Source organism: Rhamphochromis longiceps, linkage group LG2, assembly GCF_057381845.1.
Source record: "Rhamphochromis longiceps isolate RC_006_pf linkage group LG2, R_longiceps_female_GT1.1, whole genome shotgun sequence".
In the NCBI taxonomy this organism is placed as follows: Eukaryota; Metazoa; Chordata; class Actinopteri; order Cichliformes; family Cichlidae; genus Rhamphochromis; species Rhamphochromis longiceps.
Genome location: NC_140558.1, coordinates 39,535,516 through 39,549,406, shown reverse-complemented (window position 1 = coordinate 39,549,406; position 13,891 = coordinate 39,535,516). Strand labels below are relative to the sequence as shown.

Sequence of the window (13,891 nt, the reverse complement as noted above, 5' to 3'; positions counted from 1 at the left end):
TCATGAGTAGTTAAAGTATAGAGGAACTAGAAATGAGGTAGGTGTTGTCACTTGCTGCACTCTTCCCCCCAAGGGGACACCACAGTGGACAATGCACATATTTAAACTGGAAAATAATTTATGCAACCCTCCTATTTATCCAGTTTTGGCACCTTCACTAAGAGTGTGTCTGCTTGTGTTTCCTCCCAGGTGCAAACCAGGGCCTTTTTGTACTCGAATGTGATAACCACTCAGCTGTGGAATCACCAGATAGAAAACCAAACAATAAAACTAAAACTCAGCTTACTGTAACCATGAAATCATGAACCAAAACACAGAAGTTAAAAGTCCCTAAACAGGTACCAAATTAAGAAAATGCATTTAAAGTTGCTCCTGTTCAGCTGTTGACCAGCTATAAGCACTCAGATGCCTCTCATAAAACATTTTATATCCTCTCTCTGGGACACATCTTCAGTGATACTCCTTGGATCATGCGGTGTTCCGGGTCTTTTGACATCAGACACCATGGTCCTGGTCAGCCAACCAAAGCCCTGAGTTGTGTCCTAGTGGCTTTCTCTGTGGCTTCACAGACACCTTCTGGGCTTTCCTGTAATTCACGGTTGTTTAAGGACTTAGAGTGACCATCCTGCAAAACCTCTGCAGCCAACCCTCTATCGGCTCACTCAAACTCTTCCAGCCTGCTATTTCTTCATCAGCTCTGGGTACTTTGCATATTTCTTATTGTTTGCGTCTTCCAACCTTCTTCCCAGATCACAATAAGCTCCTGCATTATCGGGGTTTTATTGTCTTGGAGGTGATGATCATGCCTGGGTGGAGTAATGTCATGACAGTGTCTTGTGGAGATTTCATCATGATCAAAACTTCTGAGTTTTTCACGTTAGACTAGGCTATATTTGACTGTTTCCAGTCAAATAAAGATGTAAAACAGTGATCTAAATTCCACATTATGGGAATTAACAGATAACTGATGTATTCGTTTTTACAGCACTTATCTTTTATTTTTTCTTTACCTTTTTTTAAAATAATTTGATTTATTTGTGCATTTGAAACTGAGCTTTTGACCTTAAACCTGAACCTTTGCTGTGTCTTTGCTTCTTTCCATTCATTGCTCAGCTGTCAGATGCATCAAATGTTGTTTTCAGCTGTAATTTCAGAGGCATGAAGACAATAAATCACCTGAGGCCATGCGCACTCATCTCAGCATGAGGAATCTTTCAGTTTGACAAAAGCCACCAGGCTCCTCAAACAACAGAAAACTCTAAATGTGCCACTCTTGTTGAGTTTGCCTTTGATTTACAAACTCAAATATATTGTATTGTAAATTTAAACTTATAAGTAGTAAATAATTTATTTATAATTTATTTATTTATAATAATAATAATAAATAATAAATAAATAAATTCTTTAATAATTTATTTAATTTATTTATAATTTAAAGTTTGATTTAATATGGATGATGCAGTTTAACCTTGTTCTAATGCAGACATCCGTTCATTTTATTCAGAGGTGCAGGGGAGGCTAGAGCCTATCCCAGCTGTCACAGGGCAAAAAGTGGTTCACAGCCTGAACAGGTGGCCAGTGCATTGCCAACCTAGCACAAAGAGACAATCATTCCTGCCAATAGAGAGTCACATATTAATCTAACTCTATTTCCTTGGACTGCAAGGAATCAGGAGAACCCAGAGAGAACCCATGCATGCTCCACAGCCAACCAGTGGATCTGAAAGACCTTCTCACTGTGAGGTGACAGTGCTAACCCCTGCATCGCCATCTTAACATAGGCTGTGACATCCAATATGTACAAGTATTAGTTTACATACGGCAGATGCAAAACTATAACTTAAATTAAATTCCCCCAAATCATTTTGCTGATCTGAGTTGCCTTTAGTCAGGGTTCACTGTGAAAGACGTGCTGCCTGTGATCAATTTCATTTCCCCTGCTTGTGTTCCTCATAGATGACAAGTTGTTTGTTTGTTTTTTCTTCATCATAAAAACAGGAATGAAATCTTTATTACACAAACCTGAAACTACAAAGTATTATTGACTCAGGTAAGTGCTGCTCTGCAGAAACGGGTCCAGGTTTTCAGAGCGAGAGAAAGACATTAAAAAAAATCGAGTGGTGGAGAGCCAGCAGGCAGGTGAATCAAACTGTTCTCCTTCAAGCAGGAGGACTGCTTTAAAAAAAATATTGGAAAAAAATGTTAATTTTTTTTATGTGTGTCCATTAGAATGATTACTGTCCTTTTTTCTCCCCAAAATAACTTCTAGTGATTGCCAACAATGCATATTTAATTTTTTCTAATGATAATTTCCAACATTTTGGCATGTTGCATTTTATAACGCATGCATACGGAAGGGAGCAGCATTGTATTATAATTTATATCCAGCACTTACAATGTCACTTCCTAACATGAGCTGCACCTCATATTCACACAGAAATGGGAGAAAACTGAGTTCAAATACTTTGGAAGAACTTGAATTTGAAGAACCCGCAGTTTTGAAACATCTACATTTTCATTATCGGTCTAGATATAGACCGGTAATGAAAAGTATGTTCTTTTGTACACACAAAAATATTCAGATCACAGTAAGATAGTCTGTTTAAAGAAGAATTTTATGTGATAAGATACACTTCATTTATCCCAGATTTGATACATATCTTTTGCTACAGTACAAAAACCCCCAAAGCCAAATTGCTTAAATAAATTAATAATAATAATAATAATAATAATAATAATGCATACATTTTAAAGTTTATACTTCACAATAAGCTGGACTTAGTTTTCTTTATAAGTGACTTTTATTTTGAAAGGGTAGCAGTGTACATTGAAGCCTACAGAGATTAGAAATACTCATTTGGAAATTAAAACTGAAACAGCTGGTCTGATGTCTGTACAGGGATGACAAAAACAATGACACATGTATAACTTGTATTATGGTTTATAAGTCAAGTATTTTGTATATTGTATTGTATAAGTATTATTTATAAGTATTGACCTCAGTCATAACTGATGTCCTCACAAAGTGACTCAGAAACCTTCAGTGACACACTTCCACCAGCCCAGTGATCTCAGACATGAGCAATGACACGTTCAGGCAGCCCATCACGTAGAAAGGGTGCCATCACGGCGTCTCTGGACAGCCTCTGATTATTGTCGGAGAGTAAACATTTGTTTGGCTGCTCTGTACAAGCGCAGATAGGCTTCAGATGAATTGACAGGGTCCCCTAAATTGTGTCTATGACGCCTGATCCATCGCGTCAAGACCATTAAGAAGGAGGCTGGGTGAGATGATAGTGTATCGATCAGGTCGTGATGGATGGGCCCTGTGAATATATAAGTGAAGTTCTCGGTCGAGTAAAGGGAGATGAGTCCAGATCTGGTCATCAACACAGAGACACCATGCTTTCTGCAGCTCTGTTTTACCTTGTAGCTGTGATTTGTTCAGCAACATGGACACGCGCTCTCCCCCTTTACCCTGAGTCCAACCTGGAGCCACAGACAGGTAAGACACTTTTAAAACTGTTTTCTTCTTTTCAGGTTATATTTCTCCTACTGATTTCTTCGTGCCATTTTTAAATCTCTTGACCTGATCTCTTGTCACCCAACACTTGGACAGTCACATTGTAACTTATCAATGAGATGTGTGATAAAAAAAAAAACGGAAAAATGAATGAGAAATATGTTTCATCTGAACAGATTTCATTCAGAAACTAGTTTCAGAAGAGGAGGACGGCACCAATGCTGCAGAAGGCGAACAGAGAGATGTGAATAATATTTATCCCCTACTGGTGCATCACAATGGAGGGAGGGACTCATGGAATAAAGGTTAGAAAAAAAACATAAATTTGCACGTAAACAGGAAAAAAATCATCAAATTTTGTGGTGAAAGCAGATTGTACAACTCTAAATTTTATAACTCGTTTCAGGGGTGAAAGATTCAGCACAGCAGGATAAGTTTGCAAACATGGTGAGTTTGATCATCTGCACATTTGTACACTAATAAGACATAGACAGAGAAGTCTTTCACAAAAACAAGTGAAAGATGCAGAAATGTTGAAACAATGAGAAGCTCAAAGTATCATAAAATAAAAAGAGTATTCTGAATGTGTGGGTAAAGGCGAGTTTATGCCAGTGAAAACAGTGTCCCTGTGAACGCAGGGTCTGCATCTAAATCATCATTTTGCTTATTTTTAGGTCGAGGAGCTGAAAGAAGTTGTACTGAAATTGGCTGCCGCTGAGAAGCTTCGGTCACAGGGTTTCCTCAGATCAGAGCAGAGCCTCCCGAAAACGAACAAAAGAGGTGCGTGACTCACATGCCACACCTGCTCGGCCACCGAAACGCAACGATCGAGTGAAAAAGGATGTTTAATTTCTGGGATGGAGTTTTTAACACAAGCTAAGATTAATTATTTACACTGTAAACAATGACAGATGTATAAGCTTTAAGCATTTAACACCTTTTATAACACATGTAGCATAGCTTTTGCATGATATAAAGACATTTTTTATTAAGGTGAAACAGTACAGGTAGAAAGGTTAAAACATTTCACTAATAGATATTGCCATGAAACTCCTCCAGAGGATTACACGCATTAGGAATATTAATATTATTTCTACTGCTACTACTATGGTGTTTAATAGAAGGCAAAGGCAAAAAGATAAAGCTATAAATTTCCAAAACTTTATGTCTTCCTTCATATTTGCTAAAGCCGTTCAGTGGGTTGATTGTTACCAGGCTGATTTTATATTTGACTATATCTAGACTTTCCACTAATCTAGATGATTTGTTCAACCTCAGCTGACTGCAGGTTTCACCAGCCTTATAGACAGTACACTATGGTCATAAAAGACCGTAGCGTCTCCTGCCTCTATAGTGATGATTCTTACTTTCTCAGTGTGTCAGTCAGTGTTTGAAATTCTCTGTGAAAAGTGCTCGTGATCATTAATCAGTTTAAGCCACAACAGTTTGCAAATCATCAATGAGAAAATGAATGTAAAGCTGCTGATTTTGCTTATTTTACAACTTTACTGTTTATAAAGTGAGCGAAACCAGCAGTCAGCTGAGACTGAAGATGTGGGTTGTATGAGTTGAATTTGCAATGAAAATTCTGCTGCCAGGTAAACAAATGATCTTTCTAACATACGCAAGTTATACTTTCTCTATCTACATTTGGACTCACTTGCATAATTTCTTCAGAACCAAAATCCAAATATTGGATAAAGCGATAAAGTGATTCTGGAAATCCCATGTTATAAAATAATCTATAAGTAAGACCCAGAATGATATCTGAACATCCCCTGTATATAATCATTCAGGATATATGCATGGAAATTAAAATGGAGAGTTTTGTCGTGATGAGTGCTGCTGAAGGGAAGATTTCTACCTGAAACAATGAAAAAGAAATCTCATCTTGACATTGACTTGAATTGGCTTTATTGTAAACATCCATACATATTCACTAAAAACCACCAGGAAAAAAAATGTCTAAAAGATATCACAGTGAACCTTCTAAAGCCAAATACCAACATACAGCTTTCTGAAATGTTATATTTAAATATGCAATAACTATGATGCTACATAGTTTAAATACAGTGCACCAGTAGATAACATGCAAATTTCAAACTTTAACATTATCAGATTTTTTGTTTGCATGCTATCTCTTCGCTGCTGTATCACTGGAAATGTCCCTGATGTGAAATATCATCTTAACTTATTACTGAAATAGTAACTGAGTAAAACAACAAACAAATAAAGGTCCCCTTGCATTAAACAAAACAGTGTTCAGTATTTGTATTGTATCTGTAACCTCCCTGTGAATATTTAAGATAATATTTTATCCTGTAAACATGTGCACTACACTACAGAGGAGTAAGTAGAGTATATATAAGATATTAATGCAATTACAAAGCTCAGATATGTTCAGTTAGTCTAGAAAAACAAGAAAAACACCTTGAAGGGAAAAAACTGACAAATAAAAGATGCGAGTAACATCTTTTTTTCTCTCTTTGATGTCCCCGACAGCATGTTTCTGGAAATACTGTGTGACCAACTAGAGCTCAGAGACAGCAAGTACGATGTGGTTTCAGCACGGCCTGGTTTGAAGCGCTCTCCCTCTTCATCACCAGTTTTGTTTCCCACCACGTGGTATATTCATCGTCTGCACCGGATCAACAGAAGATATATTTTTGAAGCTGTAAAAGGTTTTTTTTGTGGCTGAAAATAAACTTGAATATCAGAAATGCCGTTTCGCGTTCCCTGGTTTTACCCGTGAAAGTTCAAATGAATGACAGAAACCAGATTATGACAAAGAAATGTGGTATTTATTTTCATTAGTGTGACAGTGTGTGACAATTCAGTGAAACTGTATTTGTACACAGTAAGATATACAGGAGTGTTTTACATAAAAATGAACTGTTTACGCAGCCATTGCTCACACTAACACAATCATACATATTTCTATGTGGCTGTTTTGATTGTAAAATGCAAAAAATATTGATATTTACACTATAAACAAAACTCTACTAAATATAAATCAACAATCAATTGCACATATGGCCTTTTTTTTGTCTGTGAGTGACCTGGATAAACAGTAAATGCCAAAACATTTGACTTTGGCATGTCTTGGAGCTCTAAAGCTATATGAGCTTGAGGATTTTAGGGTGTCTGGTTCACTGCCACAGTTTATTTTTGAAGTTTGCAGTGCCCTCTACAGATCACCATCTCTACACACATGGTTACAATTGATTAAAAAAAAAAAACACAGAACAAAGGAGTGAGATGTTTATTTCCTCTTGTTGGCCACGCTCAGGTAAGCCTTCTCAATTTCAATGTCGGCCGGGCACGTCTGTTTGAACTCGTCTCTCTCGTCAGCGTTTTTAAGGTATCTCCACACGCCTGTGAAATGGGCTGGAATCTCAAAGTTGCAGTACTTTTTGGCAGAAACCTAAAATAAATAAGTGGAGAGGAAAGTGTTTTAGGAAGTCCAGGGATCGGTTAAAACAAGCACTTATCTCATTCAAAGTTTAGTAGTTCGCATCATAGGTTCAGGCCTTCAAGATAAAAGAAGACAAATTTCAAGACTGTTAGATGTTTAGTGATGTATGAAAGTAAACCTAACACATGGGTCATGTACTATTCCTTTAGGTTACTAAGACAAAATATCAACGAGGATGCTTTTAAACAGTGTTACAGGCACATAAATGCTAAAAGCAGGTCACTTTAGCCAGTTGCTAGGTGGTTGCTAGGCAATATAATCATAGCATAATATTTGACATAGGCGAAAACCTTCAGTAGTTCAGAAGCAGAAGTGTGCCAAGTCTGGTTGCACAACTGATGGTCTGGGAGAAGTTTGCAGTCAAACACACTCATGAACAGAGATTTAGCATTTATTAAAGTGAGAAGATCAGGAAAACTATTGAGTTTCTATCTGAGGTAGTTTATTTTACTGTATTTTGCAGTTTAAATTATAATAATCAGGATTAAATAAGGATAACAAAGTGTCCAGCTATCTGTTCACACAGGGATTCTTCTGATCCACTTTAGATGATCAGATGATTTTTTCCTTCCTTCCACCTCTGTTTCCTTTCAGCCATTAGTGCACAGATGTCTCACCCTGATAACGTGCAGTTTGGGCAGCAGGTTGCAGTCAGCTAAGGTGAGTCTGTCGCCGTCCAGGAACTTCCTGTTGGAGACGGCGATGGTTTCCACTGAATTGTGGTCGATCTCCTCGGGGAGGGGGCTGTTCAGGTAGTCATCCAGACGCTTGAACTCCCGCAGCAGGTTTTTCTCTTGTACTGTCAGAAACACAGAGACAGGTTTCATGGTGTGTTTTAAGCACTGCTGGTCAGACACGAGAGCTGCGTTTAAAAGCAGTTACCAGGCACCTGTACTTTATGTGAGAGCTTCAATTTTATGCAGTTTTATGCATTTGAGGGAAATATTGTCCTTGGTACCAGTGACACCACTACTGTAATTTATGTAGTTCCAACCTACTTTGCATTAAACTTCTATCTAACGTGCAAAAACTCGGTTAGCATGTCTCATATTTTAGCACATTTGGGATGAATCTTGCTGATGCTGAGATGCACAATCTTTATACATGATGACAACGTCAGGTCAATGTGGTTAATCCTTCACAGCAGCAAATAAAAAAGGGGGCTGAATATTTTAGTACATATAATAGTTTATGTAAAACAAAATATATTTCAACAGGTTTTTGAACATGTTTTGAAGTTTGTAAAAGAATTTAATTGTCCAGAGGTTTGATCCAAATAGAGGTTTTAGGATTTTTCTCTTTATGAAAGCTTTATCTTGGTGTATGTGGACTGTCACGTTTCCATGTTTTGATTTGGAGGAGCTTTTTTCTTTTGTTTGCTTTGTGGGTGTGCGTCTGGTTTTTTTTATTTGTTTCTTCTGTTGTAGAAAAATTGAAAATATGTTGGGAAAAAAGTTTAGAGTGAGTGTAATGAGAAAAAGCTCATTTTAACTATACTGACTTGACTTGAACCAATATGCAAACACAAATGCAGTTCAATACTCTGCAACATAGCAATATTGTATCAATGCTGCATGTCTATTAAATCTAACTTACAGGCGTTATTTGGGCTGTTTTTGATAAAAGCGGAGAACTTTGCAAAGATGTCCGCTCCCACATCAAAGGACTCTTTGTTTACCGGGCTGAGATGAGGATACCTGCAAATCGAGAGCAGAAAAGAGCGCATCGGTTCAGTGAACCGTCATCAACATCATAAGATGTTTATGTAATGATTAAGCGTGACGGTACCTGGGAGGGGCCAGCGTTTGTTCGAGAAACTCTTCAATTTTGATGAAGTCTGTTTTGAGGGTGCCGTTGTAGAGGAGGAAAGGAGGGTTAGTCCCAGGGGCCAGGTCTTTGAGCTCAGCTGGCTTCCTGGAGATGACACAGATTGATGAACAAAGGAGAGGAGAGAATTTGAGTTGTCTTAAGCATACCAAAATAGTAGTTTATCAAGACTGTCAGAATCAAATATTGTACTCTAAATTAATGAGTCAACACTGGCTATTAGTTTAGTTATGAAAATACACAGTGATGGGAGGGGCTGCCTTTTTAAAGGCCTGTTTTGTGTGTGCTCTGAATCACTTAATTATCTGTATCCTTTCAAAGTTTCCAAACCATGTTTGCTTGGCACGTAGTGGCCCTGAGAAATTCACGCAATAAAGCCTCAATTAAAGGAGGTGATTGTTTGAAAGTGACACAGAGGTCTTTGTACGCTCCTGCCTCAAACTTCTACAGAACGGAGCGAGTAAAACGTCAATAGGCGTTTAATTGGATTAGATTACTGACATACACACACACACACACACACACAAAAAGGTTCTCAATTTCTCCCTCGCTTTCCGCATAATTGAGTTTTGTATGAAAGTCCCCACGACCAGATGCTCAGGAAGTGTTTTTTTTCCACTGGAGCAGTGCTTACTTCCTCATATCAACAGTGGTCACTGTAAACTTCACTCCTTTGAGCCACAGCACCATGAAGAGCCTCTGACAGAAAGGGCAGTTCCCCACGTTTTCACCGTCATGTCCAGCCTGAAAAATACAAGAAATAAATATCCCATGAGTCCAAAATGTTCTGTTTAAGTGACTTCACTTTTTCTCTATGATCTCATCTGCAGATTAATAAAGTTATTTTGGAGCTGAGAAGGTGCGTCTGGGATACACACAGTCGATTTCCTATGTGGAGGAGGGGAAACCCTGGCATTGTGTTGTAGCGGAAAAACAACCGACACCAACGCAGAGAAGTTTAAAGGTCCACCACATATTGACCATATGTTAAATAACAGTGTGAAATGTCTGGAAATGATTTGCTTAAATGAGAAAATTGATGACACTCTCAAGTCTGTGTGGTAAACCTGAAGAAAGCTAGTTGGCGTAGCTTAGCTTATAATCACTGCTAGCTAGATGTGTATTCGCCTCTTCACACCGAATACAAAGCAACTGATATGAATTTGTGTTGTTAGACACAAATTACGGCAAATCCACATTAACTTATGTGAACATTTAGGGAGCTCCTATCAGTCGAGATTCTCTAGATATCACTGACAATCTCAAATAGAGCACACACTCATTGCTACAGATTCTGTCAGCCTGAGGTTTAAATTGACTTCTCTTTTAAAAGAGAAAGAGAAAAAGGAGAGCGCTAAGAGAAAGTGAGAGAAATCAGATGACTTCTTGGTAAGTTTTGAAATACTGTAACTTGATTCCAGCTGTCGGTTGTGTTCGTCCTACTCATATTGGCTGTTTTGAGTGAATATTTGGGGGTTTTCAAAACCACTGCAGCAACTGGACTGACAGGAGTGATAAAGATGTGAAGATACAAGATAAAGTTTTAAAGATGGATGTAGCCTTTGGGTCTGAACAAAGTTCTTTTTAAAGGCCACCAGGGAGCAATATATGTGGTTACAATAGCCTTCTCTGGGGACCTGTGTAAACACTCCTGGTGAGCTTATGGGCTTTCAGGCTGTACTGGATAAAATGTTAAATTCATTCTAAGTGTCAGAAAGGAAGATTAAACTCACTGATCAGTGAGCGTGTGCCACGTTCAGTATCAAAGCGGCAAGATGCCGACTGCAAAGGAGTTCATCTCGTATCTTTAAAACAGGACTTCACAATCCAACATGTGACATCACGCTGCTTCCATCTTTATCCTGTCTATGGTAACACGTGGTAACTTCACTTCCAGAAAGATCAGCGGTCAGCTGATGTTTCCATTTGTTTGAATTTGTGCAAAAATTGTAAAAAATATCACTTGTAGCTTTAAGCAGGTTTATATTCTGGGCTCTTATCAAGTCTCATCAACGACAACATGCCATTTTAGACTTTGTTTACATTCTTCATTATATTAAGTAATGAGATATAACTCATAAGTGCTCTTTAGAGGTATTTTTCTGCTACTTTTTGGACAGTTATTACAGTCTTTATGCTAAGATGACTGGATTATCTGCTGGCTCCAGCTCCACATGAGAGTGTTACTTAACTTTTCATCCAACATCTGGCAAGAAGCTGCACGTTTAAGTGGCTGAAATATGGCACGTCTACCACTCTATACTGCCTTATTTTGTTTTTGCTATTGAGCTGCCTTATTGCATATTTCAGAATACACAGTTTCTCTGCACTTGTGCCTCAACTACCTAAATCAGGAAAAAAAATCAGAAGAAAAAAAGAAGTAAGAAAAAAAAAAAGAGAAACTTTTGTGACTTTTAGATAGATGACTGTATTTGAATGTGTGCGTAACTAAGGTGGGTGTGTCTGTCCAGGCTTGAGGCCAGTCTCCATATGCTTCTTGCTCCTTCTGGGTGTGCTCTGATAAGTTGGAGAGTGTTTCTGATAAGAAACCAGCTATGGCCCACACCGAGGATACAAACACCCCAACATCTGCAGCGTATGGTATCTGGGGACAGCACCAATCAAAAATAGAGCTGCCCTCTGATTGTTGCTGCCTCTATGGCAATAATTGTGGACCACTGTTGTTTGACAACACTCATAAATGAGCAGCAAGCCTTTGTCAGAGTGCCCCTTTTCTTCAGAAGATTGTTTTGACAGGTTTAAAATGGACATGAAAGGACTGACCTTGATGAACAGCTCGATGCTTGGCTCCTTATCAGAGCTCTGTCGAAGTGCCATTTTATCCCCCAAAAGTTTTTGTTCTGTTTTATTTAAAAAGTCCAAGTGCTCCTATTAAAATTTCCCCCGAAGTCAGCAGTTGCAAAAATCCACAAAGCTGAAGAGAGGAAGCTGAGTGTGGTGCTGTCGTAGAGGCACTCTCCTCTGGTTTCACGTGCTTTCTGTGGTCCTGGGGAAGTCTCACACCTCAGGGCTGCCTGTGTTTGTCTGAGGGCTCCTTGGAGGCTATCGCTCTGAACATATTTTACAAGTTAGGGGGAGAGGGCGGATCCGAGTAATGGGCGGGGTACATGCCCCACACTTATATACCCAGAGCCTAGCTCTATGAGGAGAGAGCTTAAAATAGCTCTTCTGCACATTGCAATACACAGGAAATGATAACACAGGGTGACTCACACAAATTAGCACAATTCATGAGAGCTCCTCATTCCAACAGCATTTAAGATAAAAGAATTCGTTTAATGGAAGACATCCACTGTGTTTTAAAGGGCAGTAGTGAGACAGAAAGTATGAAATGTTTGCTTTAGTCATTAATAACATGTAAATATGCTTGAAACCAGTTTTTATACAACATATAGATGGCTGACTGAACCAGCAGCAGACAGATAGTAGTAAATAATGGAGCAATTTACCTTTGTGTGGATATTTATGTGGTACTTTACTGTATTCTACTCCACTGTGTGCCATAATGAAAATATTTTACATTCTACTTTTCACAAATATATGATTTTATTTTAAACAAGAACAAACAAAACCAAATAACAATCCACATTTTAGAAAAACACAACAAATGATAAAATAATACAAGTGACTTTTTGTTGGAGCTACATCCCCTCAAAAATGGCTTTCAGTATATGTGCTGTTCCTCTATGTGGAGGCTTTATCAATATTTGTCTTCTTCAGTGCTCAACATTTACTCTGCACATTTTTTCAAAAACAATAGTATTAGCAAACAAAACAAAAGCTGGAGTTCATTAATGTTTAATCATTTGTATTATATCTGTATCCTTCTGATTAGGAACCAAGCAGGTACAGCTTTTTTATCACATCAAGGTGCTTAACACTGTAACTTAAATGGACTTTTAGCTGTTATTTCTCAGTGGGATCCCTATGTGACCCCTTTGGAAACTTAATTGCCCTCCCCTGCTGTAAGGTAAAGACCTGCGATATTAGAGGGAAAAGACGAATGTTGAGAAGATCCCTTTGATCAAGCATTTGGCGACAGCGGAGGAAGAGCTCCCTTTTAACAGAAATAGTGCCAGGATCAGGGAGGAGCAGGAACCTGCAATGACCTGGTAAAGAGTGAGTCGAAGGAGAAGAAAAAGGAAAGGAAAGGGGAGAGGATAGAGACACTGGGACAAAATACAAACTATGGGAGAGAGTGGACTAATGTTAATGGCATGCAGCAGTAATATATGAACACACTGTGAGAGATAAGATAGAGTTAATATGGTTTATTAAGTCACTGAACAGTATAGTGGCCTGTAGGGATGAATATGATCTGTGAAACACTGACTGGACAGTCCTGATGTTTTGTTCTCCTTTCGGGTGTTTCAGGTCAGCTTTTTTATCTTTATAATGTCGTTCCTATCAGTCTCAGCTGAACGTACTGTGCTAATCTAAGCTATTAAAGTAAGATTGTGAATACTGTAAAGCGAACAGCTGCTGAAAAGCTTGTTAGTACTATCACTATGAACGTGTTACAAATGAGTTCAAAATCCGACTTCACAAAGATGTTAGCATTACCGTGAACTCTGGACTCAACAACACTCAATTTACTGTTTTCACTGTGCCTGTTTTCTTTACAGGGCACAAAAACCAGTAATAGAATAAAAATTCAACCCCAAAAAGCAAATTAGGAGAACAGAGAAAGTCAGTTTAGTCACTACCTTTACTTCCACCTGTTCACTTTGTTTTTCTAATAATATTTTAGCAAAAGTTTGACTAATGTAGCCTTACATTGTCATTTCTATACCTTCACAAGTTCAGACTGAGAGGGAAACAGTTTTGTTACAGATGCTCGCATAAAATATAAACATGGAAAGTAAAGTAGACTCTATATTAAAAAATGAGTACTAATAAGTCACTCAAATTGCAATGTTAAATTAGAATTAAATATTAAAGTTAAAGCAATATTATGTACAGTACAGACAAGATATTGCAGACTAAGTGAAAATAGTTGTAGGTAAGGAGCAGTTATAAAGTTTGATGGCCACAGATAGGAATGA

The 13,891-nt window shown here is 38.1% G+C and overlaps 2 protein-coding genes across 2 annotated transcripts; one reads left to right on the top strand and one right to left on the bottom strand.

The window, feature by feature from the left end:
- Positions 1-3,182: 3,182 nt before the first annotated feature.
- urp1 (urotensin-related peptide 1) lies at positions 3,183-6,257 on the top strand. The gene is made up of 5 exons (XM_085428460.1): positions 3,183-3,505; positions 3,700-3,828; positions 3,930-3,970; positions 4,198-4,303; positions 6,026-6,257. The coding sequence occupies exons 1-5, from the start codon at positions 3,316-3,318 to the stop codon at positions 6,055-6,057; spliced, it is 498 nt and encodes a 165-aa protein (XP_085284586.1). The 5' UTR covers positions 3,183-3,315; the 3' UTR covers positions 6,058-6,257.
- Positions 6,258-6,302: 45 nt separating this feature from the next.
- Positions 6,303-11,911, bottom strand: clic2 (CLIC family member 2). The gene is made up of 6 exons (XM_085428450.1): positions 11,610-11,911; positions 9,460-9,569; positions 8,787-8,912; positions 8,595-8,695; positions 7,616-7,797; positions 6,303-6,947 (listed from the first exon to the last, which is right to left on the bottom strand). Exons 1-6 carry the CDS (start codon positions 11,661-11,663, stop codon positions 6,786-6,788), a joined length of 735 nt encoding a protein of 244 aa, XP_085284576.1. The 5' UTR covers positions 11,664-11,911; the 3' UTR covers positions 6,303-6,785.
- Positions 11,912-13,891: the final 1,980 nt, after the last annotated feature.